General features: G+C 46.5%; 1 protein-coding gene across 1 annotated transcript; it reads right to left on the bottom strand.

Moving 5' to 3' along the window:
* Positions 1–4,656: 4,656 nt before the first annotated feature.
* On the bottom strand, positions 4,657–5,154 carry LOC126986769 (uncharacterized). Its single transcript, XM_050843144.1, has one exon. It carries the CDS (start codon positions 5,152–5,154, stop codon positions 4,657–4,659), a length of 498 nt encoding a protein of 165 aa, XP_050699101.1.
* Positions 5,155–13,175: the final 8,021 nt, after the last annotated feature.

Genomic DNA, 13,175 nt, shown 5'->3' with positions numbered 1-13,175 from the left:
ACGGGCCAAATTTGTGGCTTTACCGTGTAGCAGCGACGGGCCAAATTTGTGGCTTTACCGTGTAGCAGCGACGGGCCACAGTATTGCCATGATATAAACCCCCCAAAATAGATGATGCATAAACTTATCATAAATGCGTTGATATATATTATGAAATGGTTTGCGTGAGTGATGATTTTTTCTCATTTTTCTCGCTTAGAGGGGCCTTTAAGAAACATGATCCCTGCAGCTACCAGGTTAAATCTTGAGGTTGACGCACAATACAAAACAGAGTCACAGGATGATAATATGACTGAAGAACCCTGATCAAGTTTTCTTCTTCATGACATCATCTTATGAGCTAAATTCTCAACATATGAATTCCCTGTAGAGTGATTCACGTCCAGGACTACTTAATGAGGTCGTTTTATTTATTTTTTTATTTTTTATCACGACTAGATACTGGTCACTCATCAAGATGATTTAGGGGTTGAGAAACTTGCCAAACGAGGAAAGACTCAAACAGTTAAACTTGCATTCTCTAGAAAGGCGAAGGGTGCGTGGAGACATGATCGAGGTTTATAAATGGATGAAGGGCTTTAATAAGGGAGATATTCATAAGGTTTTGTTGGTAAGAGAACCGGGTAGGACACGAAGTAATGGGTTTAAACTGGATAAATTCAGATTCAACAGGGACATAGGCAAAAACTGGTTTACTAACAGGGTGGTGGATGAGTGGAATAGGCTTAGCAGTCATGTGGTGAGTGCCAATACAATTGTCACATTCAAAAATAGATTACATAAATTCATGGACAGCGATATTAGGTGGGGTTAGATACACGGGAGCTTAGGTTCAAAGGAGCTGCCTTGTACAGACCTACCGGCCTCCTGCAGACTCCTACGTTCTTATGTTCTTATGTTCTTATGTTCACCCTTGATGGTGACCTACGTCTTAAGGCTCAGTTTAGTGTTTCGGTGAGTGTCTGACTAATCTTACGGGTTACCTTTTCCCAAGATTCATGCAAGCCGTGGGACAGACGATCATGAGTGCTTGGAACAAAAAGTGGCTGCTACAATTCAATGAAGAAAAATGTAAAGTCCTGCACCTTGGGAGGGGATATCCAGCACACCAATACCACATGGGAAACACTCCACTATCCACCACAGAGGCAGAGAAAGACATGGGAATATATGTTACCAGGCTACCAGTGAAGGGATATCCAGCACACCAATACCACATGGGAAACACTCCACTATCCACCACAGAGGCAGAGAAAGACCTGGGAGTGTATGTTACCAGGCTACCAGTGAAGGGATATCCAGCACACCAATACCACATGGGAAACACTCCACTATCCACCACAGAGGCAGAGAAAGACATGGGAGTGTATGTTACCAGGCTACCAGTGAAGGGATATCCAGCACACCAATACCACATGGGAAACACTCCACTATCCAGCACAGAGGCAGAGAAAGACATGGGACTATAAATTATGTGACCAGGCTACCAGTAAAAGACAAATCCGTGCCAATCGCAGCGGACGGGTTAAGGAAATTAGAGCGAATATAGAAAATGTTCCAGAAGTTGATGAAGGTAAAGAAAAAAGAATCAAGGGACCTCATTGGGTCGTCACCAGATGTGGGGTCCGACCTGAGGATATCTGACCCCTTTCCGGATGAGGACTTAGAATTATTACTGCTCTTCATTTTGAGTTTTGATAGATTTTAAGGATATTTTATGTAGCGCATGTAGGCTACTATGTACTTTTGTTCCAGTGTTAATGCGAGATGGCTACCTTTATTTCCATATTAGCCGAGATGTTTATTTTTATTTTTTTAGAATGAATGCTGAATTACTCTCTGGTGTTAATATACGATAGGGAAACGTCTGTGTGTGTGTGTGTGTGTGTGTGTGTGTGTGTGTGTGTGTGTGTGTGTGTGTGTGTGTGTGTGTGTGTTTTATAAGAAGCCAGTTCAATTTTTTTTACATTCATGAAATTTTTTTCCTTACTCTTAAGGAATATTTTAAGAATGGATAAAATTTTCTTAAATAATCTATTGGTTTTATGTTGTGCTGTAATGAATCCTGTGTTTTTGCTCTTGACCATTCAGCGTACTGGAGTGGGAGATATAAAACCCTAAGACTTTTATAGTTTCCTACATACACCGCATCTAAGTCTATATACACCAAGTCAAGTCACGCGCAGGTTTGTGGGAGGAGACACGGCCGAGGCGTGGTTTATGCGTGACACTGCTTGGAGCCAAACTAGAGAATGTAGAAACAGGGATTTAGAGAAAACGAGGAAAGGCGGACTAATTTAAATCAATCACTTCAACATGCCCTCCCTCACACCCCACACCGCCGTTTGTAGGCATTGGAATTAGTCACGCAATAGCACAATAAAGACATATTTTTTCGTCAGTGGCTTGCCTGAACGCGCTGTGAAAGAAGGCGAGAATGCACATCCAGAGTGCACATACGGCCCCAACTTTAGTCACCCCTGAACTGGCGGGTATTTTTTTTTGGCTCCAAGTGACGTCATCGCCCAGCTCCGCCCCAAAACCGCCTCCTGCGCGTACCGGTCGCAGTTTTGAAGCAGAGTGACTTGACTTGCTATATATAGATTAGCACCGCATGTTGGAGCACCCATGTCCTATCCCACCGTGTTTTCTGTGGGTTATTCTGGAGTCACCACACCTGCTAGCCTTGAGTTCAAGTACACAGTGCCCAAATAAGAATAGAATTAAATTATATATTCTGCCTGCAGATGTAAGGAAAAAATACAGCAGGCCCCGCGATATAAAGGAAATCACAAAACCAATATTGGTCCACTTGTAAGCCGTCGGTGCATCTACGATCATGTATTTGCTGGTGAGTATTATCTCTCTCTCTCTCTCTGACACACACACACACACACACACACACATTTACACCTTAACAACACACATATACACACACACACACAACAAAACACTTACATAGACACCATCACAAATTTCCAAGCAAGGGAGAGGCTTCATAGTAATTTAATCTCTCTCTCTCTCTCTCTCTCTCTCTCTCTCTCTCTCTCTCTCTCTAGCAGTAACTCCGCGTTGTCTACTTCTTCCATTTTGCTCAATAATTTGTAGATTTGTATTAGGTCTCCCCTTTCTCTCTCTCTCTCTCTCTCTCTCTCTCTCTCTCTCTCTCTCTCTCTCTCTCTCCACCCACGAGGTGTATAGTGGACTAAGCTCTGTACTGTTACCAAGAGCTTACTGTTCCTACTTTAGCGAGGGGGACGGGGTGTGTGGTGCGTGAGGGAGGGAGCGCCCACAGATCCAAGAATGTGCAGCTCCAAACTTAACCCGTTCCCTGCGACTGGCACGGATTTGTCCTTCACTGGTAGCCTGGTAACATATGCTCCCAGGTCCTTCTGTGCCTCTGTGGTGGGTAGACAAGATTATTTTTTTTTTTTTACAGCAGAGGAGACAGTGCAAGGGCGTAAAATAAAAAAAAAGAAAACACTAATGAAAAAAAAAGCCGCTACAAACTGCTCCTAAATAGATTCATTGATTAAGCACCTTTCTCCCCAGGGAAAGTGGACAGGTGTTTATCATGATAATTATTACTTTGTTAACCCGGTAGCAGCGACGGGACAAATTTGTGGCCTTACCGTGTAGCAGCGACGGGACAAATTTGTGGCCTTACCGTGTAGCAGCGACGGGACAAATTTGTGGCCTTACCGTGTAGCAGCGACGGGACAAATTTGTGGCCTTACCGTGTAGCAGCGACGGGACAAATTTGTGGCTTTACCGTGTAGCAGGACAAATTTGTGGCTTTACCGTGTAGCAGCGACGGGACAAATTTGGACAAATTTGTAGCCTTACGTATTAACGACGGGACAAATTTGTGGCCTTACCGTGTAGCAGCGACGGGACAAATTTGTGGCCTTACCGTGTAGCAGCGACGGGACAAATTTGTGGCCTTACCGTGTAGCAGCGACGGGACAAATTTCTACCATGATATAAACCTCCCAAAATAGCTGATGCATAAACTGATCACACATTCGTCATAAACATTGTCGCACCCCTCTCCCACGCTGCGCCAAGTAATATAAACATGTACTGCATCCAAAGAAATTTATTGAACTTACAACTAATACTTTGTTGGCTTTCCTTGACGTCTCCTGCACTCTTCCAAACGGGCTTTAGGCTGTCTGCAAGCACCATAAGATGCTGGGGAGCGAGTGTGTTCCAAAGGTGGTGAAGCGCAGCTTGGAGTTTGGCCACGGTTGAACAGTCGTTGCATGCTTAACTCACGTTTTATCATCGCCCACAAATTTTCAATTGGGTTCAAATCCGGGGAATTAGCAGGCCAGTCTTTGAAGAACGGCACACAGCAGTCCCTGAGCCACTGCTTCACTGACTTAGCAGTATGGCACGGTGCACCGTCCTGCATGAAGGTGGAGGCCTGACACATCTCGAAAGACCCCGGTAGATGGTCACACAGAAGCTCGAGGTAGTTCCCCTGATTCATTGTGGTGTTCTTGGGTAACACCACGAGGCTCCCCACCCCGTGGTAGGAAAAGCATCCCCACACCATCAACGAATCAGGGAATCTGACGGCAGGAGCAGTGTAGCGGGGGTCGAGCGGGTCGCTGCCTGGGCGCCCGTACACGTGACCTTGACTGCTGGCTGTCACGTCTGCACTGTGAATCTTGATTCGTCGCTCCACAGCACGCCACGCCACTGCTCGATGGTCCAGTCTTTCATCCTGTCACAAAACGCTAGCCTCTTCTTTTCCTGGGCTACAGTAACCACAGGCTTGGGCCGCGCTGCGTAGCTCAGGTACTGGAGGTCGTCGTGGATGCGGCGCGATAATGTCCTCACAGACACATTACTCAGCAATCCCAAGTTGTCTTCCCTGATTTTCCTGGCCGATACTCGTGGATTGCGTTGGACTTCACGGTGCACCACTCTCAGGGTGCGCAGGGAAGTTTTGCGGGTGTTTCCTGGTGGTTTCTTCTTGGCGGGTATTTTGTTGCCGCCGAGTTCACCCGTACGCTTCACGTATCTTTGAACCTGGCGGACACTGACGCCCGCCTGGTCAGAGATAGCCCGTGTGGAGTGTCCAGCCTGGTGGAGAGCTGAGATGGCTGCAATGTCGTCTCGTGACAAGATCTGGTAGCGCACCATTCTCCAGGAAAACAGCTAAACAGCAGAGTAACTGCAAACCAGTCTAGGGGGGGTGGCGCGGGAAGCCAGCAACAAAGCGGTCCCCAGTTAGAGTGATTGACAGATGCCTGTCACTTCTTCCCGCCATTGCAAGCTGCCCAACACCCAGGCTGAGATGCCAGATGTGTAATAATTTAATTTAAAGCACCCGATGCCCGCCAAGGAAAGCGCGCTCGTTTTGATCTTTCAAACGGATACCGTGGTCTCCGGCGACAATGTTTATGACGAGCACTGTATTATGCAATGTTTGCGTGAGTGATGATTCTTTCTCATTATTTTACTTAGAGGGGCCTTTAACCTAACCTAACCTAACCTAACCAAAAAAACATGACCCCCGCAGCTACCGGGTTAACTGGAACCAGTCCATCTCATGCCCAGTCTCTTTATTTATTTTTCGTTGTCTGGGTTTGCACTAACTGTCATATATATGTGTGAGTCAAAATTAGTTTTTCCCTCACTTTTATCTTTCCGGCAGGTGCTGCTGAGCTGTGTGTGCTCCTCTGCTCTCTCGGCCCCGACAACCCCGGACGTGTACACGGCACTGAGCGTGAGTCATCAACAAACGAATCGGAAAAGCCTCAGCACAGTTGACAAACTTATTGACGGAGTGGTGGGAAACATACCGTCAATTCTTCTGTTCTTCGATACTCTAAGGCTCCTGAATGATGACAATTTGGATATCAATCAAGCCAAGACTGTTGCAGTGGAGTTTGTCGACATTCTTGGCAGAATATCTCCCAATATGGAAAAAACGGATAATAGTGAAAGATCTCCAGTGGAGCCCAATGATTTCCAACGAATGCGAGGATTAGTTTCAGGCATTTTCGATATTGTACAAAAAGTGAATTCCAGCAAGCTTTCCGTCACCAGGGACGCCTCCATAAATGATTCTTCTGCTTTGGCTGCTGTGCCTTCAACGCGAGCAGATAAAGCTTCGTTTTCACCAAAGTTAACATTAAACCCACCGGTCGCAAGTCCAGTAAATGACCAGGTACCTCTCAAGCTAGTGGACGTCGTTCCACTCTCAGGCACTGTGCACCTGCCCCAAGCTGAGGAGTCACAAATTCAGACTCGTGCTGGGCCTCTCGTCCTTGAGGAAGTTCCTACAACAAAAGTCGATGCGCCCCAGACTCCAGTGGAGGCTCCTGCGGTCCCAGCAACCACGATGTCAAAGGTTATAGCTCCGTCCCCGTCTCCAGCATCAGGTAACATGCAACATCACCAGTGGGACGACTTTGGGCATAAGGCTCCCATCTCACCATGGCAACAGTACGGTACAAACAGGTATGTTGTGAGACTCAGTGAGTAAACCCGCAGTCGTGCTGTGCAGGGACAGACTCCGCGTTGTTCTGCTCTATATAGAAAAGGTAATTGTAAGAATTTATACATTGACAAACTAATAGCGTCTTCCATTTAGCGTAACCCGTTTCTGGGTCGTGATCTGTAGAGTCCCTTATAGAGTCCCGACAACCTAAGATTTGGACGCCATTATTGGCCCTGTTTTCGCCGCGCTTTTCAAACGCGGCGAAAACAGGGCCAATAATGGCGTCCAAGTCTTATGTTGTCGGGAGTCTATCTATCAAGGGACTCTACAGATCACGACCCAGAAACGGGTTACGCTAAATGGAAGACGCTATTAATCTGTCAATGTATAAATTCTTACAATTACCTTTTCTATATAGACGCTAATAATCAATTACTGTTGCGGTAATTTACTTGGATAAATACTACTGAGTGAAGAAAAGCTAAACTATTACGCTCATCACAACAGCTGAAAAGGTTCCGGACAAGATATACAAAGGCAATGTATCGCCTAGATTCTTATGGAACACATTATCCTTTAGATCAAAATAGACAAATCAAAATACCATTGTTCCTTGATGAAAACTTCCAGAAAATTACTAAATGAGGAAGATAATAAATTCACATGATAAATAGGAAACAAAAAATACTGTAACAAACATGCAGGGGATCTGACGTAGGTGAGTTTGTAGCAGTCACCGCTCAAATCGCGTGCTCTCTTAAGCTGCTCCCACACTAGGACTTTTTTTCCGCGTCGCACCTACTCGCAGTCTCATCGCCTCCCTGGTAATATAATGGGTAAAATGGGCGGGCTACCGAGAACCTCACCGAGAACCTAGCCGAGGGGCATTTGGCGGTCCGCGCTGAGTCCCGCGCTCGGTGGACTTCCATACAGTGAAAGATGGCCTGACGGCATTATAAAGAGGGGGCACGGGTCACCTCCAGAGGGGAGGAGAAACACTGCATAGAATAGCCTAGATTGCCCTGCCACTACAATAGCCTGGGTGCCTACCTTTTGAGACACACGGTTCTGGAAAGGGAGCGAGGAGAACGACCTGAAGTACATGTTGAACATTAATTGTTGAACATTTTGAGGGTGAGTGGGGTGTGTGGTGGTGTGTGTGTGTTTGTGTGTGTGTGTGTCGTGTGTGGATTGTGTCGATTGATCGTGTCGCTTGTTGAAATCGGCGAGGGCTTCTTCCTAAGGGGTTATTAAGTATCGCCCTAAGATATTAAGGGGGGATGATGCACTGGAGGGGGGGGAATGCTTCGGGAGAGGAGGGAGAAGGGAGAATGAATCACTGGGATGGGTGTTCAATTGCGTTAAATCGCACTGGGCGGGTGGGTTATGGGCCTGTTCATCGCTCTGCGCTCCTTTTATACCGGGGACAGGGAGAAGAGGTTGAGAGGGATCTGTATTACCCCGAGGAAGGAACCGTACAACGTCCACTGACGTCTGACCGCCCGTTTGGGAGTTTCCCCCTTCCCCTCGAAAGTCCGACTCATGAAGCGTTACCAACCCCAGTGTGTCAGACGTCAGTGGACGTTGTACGGTTCCTTCCTCGGGGTAATACAGGGAATCCTTGATCCTCTCTTCTCCTCTCCCCGGTATAAAAGAGAGCGCAGAGGCGATGAGCGGCCCATAAGCACCCTCATTTTTCCACCTACAGGCAGCTTTCCGTTGCTTGTCTTGCCTCCAACCCCCACGCCCCCCATCCCATCCCCTCTCCTCCCTTCTCCCTCTCCCCAGTCCCCCCACCCCCCTTACCGCCTCTTACTATTAAATATCTTCTTTTGCCCACAACCCGCCTTTGCCCGCTCAACCTGCTGGTGACGACCTTGATGACTGTGACTCACACACACACACACACTCACACACCACACACACACACACACACTCGCACTCCCACCCAAATGTAATCTACCCCAATTAATCTTCTCATGTAAACCGTGTCTCTGTAGATCCTCTCGTCCATTATGTGGAGTTACCAAGGTCATGTCGTAATGTGCACTTGTTTCTCTGATGCTCGCCCTCTCGGGATATTGTGTTTCTGAGGTTATCCTGTATGCCTTGTAAATATGTAACATCCTTAAGAGCTGTGGCAGATTGTAAAATCTCGCCATGAAGGCCTCATGCCCCTCCGCCTAGAGCGACCGCTGAAGTCCCAAGCAACTCCGCGCAGCTCCATATATGGGTAGCGTGAGGCGATCAGTTAGCCATATGACGCGTGATGACGCGCTTGAAAGTGTGGGGTGACGAAAGCTTTACCCGGTGACTCCTCAGAAAATGTGGCGTTGCAGCACAGACTCTAATGTTCGTTCTTACTCTGTGTCAACGTTTTCGTTCTTGCTCCCGTCTCGCTGTGTCTTGTGCGTCTAATTGTTTATCTCTTGTTACTTGTTTAGCTTCTACTGTCTGTCCTCGTCCTGCTATACACTCCTTCTACATATTGTTCACCACACACACTAACACTCCAATGACATTCACACTACTCTACATCTTCACAAACGCATATACACACAAAACACGTTCCTTGTATGCCTTGTCCGTGTCAATGACCTCTGTGTATTTTTTTGTCAATAAAGCCAGTCTAGCGTGAGCCGCGGTCAAGGGCAGACGGGCAGCTCCGCGCTCCCTCTGACCTGCCCGGCAACTCTCTCGACCACGTGTTCTCGGGCGTTTGAAAATGAACTCAAAGAGCGACATAGTGCTTAACAGTGCGGGGAAGAGAGGAAGGGCCTCCTCTCCGTCAGCGACCCCAGAGAAGGACTCGACACCGAAGAAGGCTCGCGACCACGTCCGTAACCTGCTCGACGACTGGAGCAGTGAGGAGTGGTCGCCTGAAGGCGCCGCTCGCTGTCTTCAGCACGACCCGATGGAGGGCAACGCCAGTGATTTAGGTTGTGACCCACTCGACCTGTCCATCGTCAGCGTGAACGAGGAGCAGCAGCAGCAGCAGCAGGACGAGGACCAAGAATGGACGATCATCACGAGAGGTCGAGTTCGCCACCAGCAACCCCCGAGGCCCAAATTCAAGCTGGGCATCCTGGGGGACCACGACAGCGCCTACCAAGCCATCACCGCCCTCGAGAGGGAGCAACCGAGCCTGCGGATGGAGGTAAGGCCCAACCTTCAGAGGGAGTACGTCCTTACACACAGGGACGAGGAGTGAGCGGCACTCCTCCGCCGCCTCGCCGAAGAAGGGAACAAGATGCTCCTTCTCATCCCCAGCGAAAGGAGGCATAAGGTGGTGCTGGAGCGCTACCCTCTCGACCTCCCCCTCGACGCGGTGGAGGCTCACCCTCAAGTGGTCTCCGCACAGCGCCTGTGCTCCCGGAGGGACAAGGAGCCTACAAGGCAGGTGCTGCTTGTGTTGGTGGGGCCGCCGCCCGCCAAGCTAGACCTCGGCTGCTGGGGCAAGTACCACCTGCGCCCTTACCAAGGTGAGCCTGTGAGGTGCTTCAAGTGTCAGCGCTACAACCATCTCGGGGCACGATGTGGACACGCCGTCAGGTGCGGCGTGTGCAGCCAGCCCCACCCTACGGAGGAGTGCATCGCCCGCTACAAGGCCCACGAGGCGACCACCGCCAAGTGTCCCAACTGTGGGAAAAGCCACCACCATCCTACGAATTATATTCTTATCTCTGTACATGTCCATAGTAGTTCACGCTTCCACAGCTAGATTATGCTTAGTACAGTTGATTTGTGTTGATAGGAGGAAAGGCATAAATTTGTCTGCCAAGTGGGAAGATTGAGTATTTTTGCTGAATTTCTTTATAAGAACATAGTGACACTGTTTCACTTTTACCAGCTGTCACATACCAAGTCTTCCTGATTTCAGTGGTATGTGTAAAGATCCTTGTATTGCTTGTAACACTGATGGAGAATATAGACATCTTTGTTTTCTTTATTCTGTACAATATTTTCAACTTTTCCCACTCTGTTGTTTATCATAATTCCCTTGTTACATCTGTCAACCTTAATGGTAAAGTTTTTTTAAGGCAAGGACTTTATACTGAATGAATTCAGAGGGGTTCATGTCCTTCATCAGGGGGCCATTGTTATGCTCCATTTGTAGTGATGGAAAAGTTTTCTTTGTTCAGGCATCCTGTGTGTTTTTTTTTCTCAAATATTCTATTTACAACTTGGCTAAGTTCACAGTTAGGTTTTCTAAGCATTTTTTTAATAATCCTAAATAGTTCTCAAAGGGAAATGCAGAAAACTGCTCAAGTTTTCCATATTTGGCCACACCATCTGGTAAGTGTATAAGATTATGCACATCATAGACTACATACCTGGATCCATACAACTGCTCGAAATGTTGTACAAAAGACTTTAGCATCCTTCTTGACAATTCAACCTTTTCTAATGCATTAGGGAGTGACAGCAAAAAAAAAAAAAAATAAATAAATAAATAAATAAATAAATAAATAAATAAAATAAAAACCACTACATGGAGTAAAATAAAATTTTGGTACATATCATCAGACTAATTGGTCCTGTATACAACACAAATGATCTTAATTCAGGAGCTTTGAATCTGAAAAAAATCTAAGTGATCTTGGTTTCTGTGAGAACTTCATGGGCATGTAGGATGAAAGTTGCACAAATTTACATGATATGTGATTTTTGTTACTTGACCCAATTCTTGTTGGAAGAGGTCCTCTTAGAAAAATATTTAGCAATTTCTTCATTACACCAAGGTAAATTAGATGCATAGGATACAAAACAAACTGTGTAACCAGACCAATGTTAATAGACGCAAGTGGACTTGTGCCTTTGTGATGATCAGCATCTTTCATGGAAGCAAAGTTTGCATCAGTCCATTTTGGAGCATTGCTATCAGAAAATGTCATTGCTCCTTCATAGTTTCCAATTTAAACACATCTTTCACAACCATTGTATCCTGAATGAGAGACAATGCGTTTCAAGAATTGATGTGCAGGAGCATCACACACAAAGGAGTGAATAATAACTGAATACCCTGCACTTCTGTATTCATAAACATCTTTCAAGAATTTCATTTATGTCAAAAAGTCCTCAAGATAAGCTGTCATCGTTAGGCTTTGTGTTACCCCCAAAAATGCCATTGGGAAATGGTTTTGAAGTAATCTGCATATTTCTCTCTGTGGAAAACTGAATTAGTATTGGCCAAAACTGTTTTGAAGAACTTTTAAATATTGGGATTCCATCACAATTAATTTTCAAGTAAACAGAATCATTAGCAAATCTTTCATTTTCATTTAAGGAATCCAGATATTCTTTTAGTGCATCAATGACACCAAAATGAAAGCATGTTCCCCCACAAATGTTTAATTTGATCAGACTTGTTCACTGGTGTTTTACAAAGAGTGCGAGGATCTAAGGGAATACTTGAATCATAACAATGATTGATTATACCAAGCAGTCTCTGAGAGCAGAATGAGGACTATCATGCTTCAGTGCCCATTCCGTAATGCAGTGCCTGGGACTGACCTCACTATTGTCTTCCTCTTCACTACTAGAGACAGAAGCATGTTAAATTAATGTTAAGGGTACCACACACACACACACACACACACACACACACACACACACACACACACACAATCATACCCACCGAAATCAGAGTGACAGGTGATGGTGGCGTGTTCAGACCATATGGAGGTGAATTACAATATTAGGTAAAACTAGGGAACAACTACTTCTCCCCCTCCACCACCCCAGCCCCCCCTACCCCCCAAGACAAGCCTGGGGAACTGTGGGGAACCGGGGTTTGGGGGGGGAAGCCAAAATCACTGAAAAATGGGCTTTCAAAATATCCCTAGAAAAATCCCTAAATTAGGGAAAATTCCCTATTCTCGAAAGTAAGGAAAATCCCAAACGTATACTCACATGCGTGGGCTAATCGCTAACCAAGCATACCATTGCTACCCATCCCAAAATAGCCCTGAGCCATGACTCAAGGTCGTCCGGGACTCGGGCTGAACAGGCCCGGGCTATACCCGGCCCTCAGCACGGCAACCGTTGGGCTGCGTATTCTAAAAAAAAAAAAAATAACCACGCGTGGTGGACCTGGTCTCACATGCGTGGGCTAATCGCTAACCAAGCATACTATCGCTAACCAAGCGTACCATCGCTAACCAAGCGTACCATCGCTAACCAAGCATACCATCGCTAACCAAGTGTACCATCGCTAACCATGCGTACCGTTGCTAACCAAGCGTACCATCGCTAACCAAGCGTACCATCGCTAACCAAGCGTACCATCGCTAACCAAGCGTACCGTCACTAACCAAACGTTTGTAGAAAAAATATATGAAGACCTAGTGATGTTTCATAAGGTAGGTAATGAATGCGAGTTATTTTGCGGCGGCGCCGGCGCCATGGCGGCGGGGTTAGCTCGATTAATCACTTTAGGGAACTGTGGTTTTGGTGGTCGTTAGCTCGATTAATCCCTGTAGGGAACAGTGGTTTTGGTGGTGGAAGGCCAAATCACTAAAAAATGGGCTTTCAAAATGTCCCTACAAAAATCCCCAAAATCGGGAAAAATCCCTACTCTCTAAAGAAAGGAAATTCCCAAACGTATACTCTTGTAATTTATTCCTATATAACGTAGCAGCCGCAGCAGCGGGTCTGTTGACGAGTGTCGGGCGTGTAACCGCGCATTGAACAATATCCGTTTGTTTTCTGACACGTG

This window comes from Eriocheir sinensis, chromosome 6, assembly GCF_024679095.1.
Source record: "Eriocheir sinensis breed Jianghai 21 chromosome 6, ASM2467909v1, whole genome shotgun sequence".
Classification (NCBI taxonomy): Eukaryota; Metazoa; Arthropoda; class Malacostraca; order Decapoda; family Varunidae; genus Eriocheir; species Eriocheir sinensis.
The sequence above is the reverse complement of the archived record's forward strand: the minus strand, read 5'-3'. Positions and strand labels throughout refer to the sequence as shown.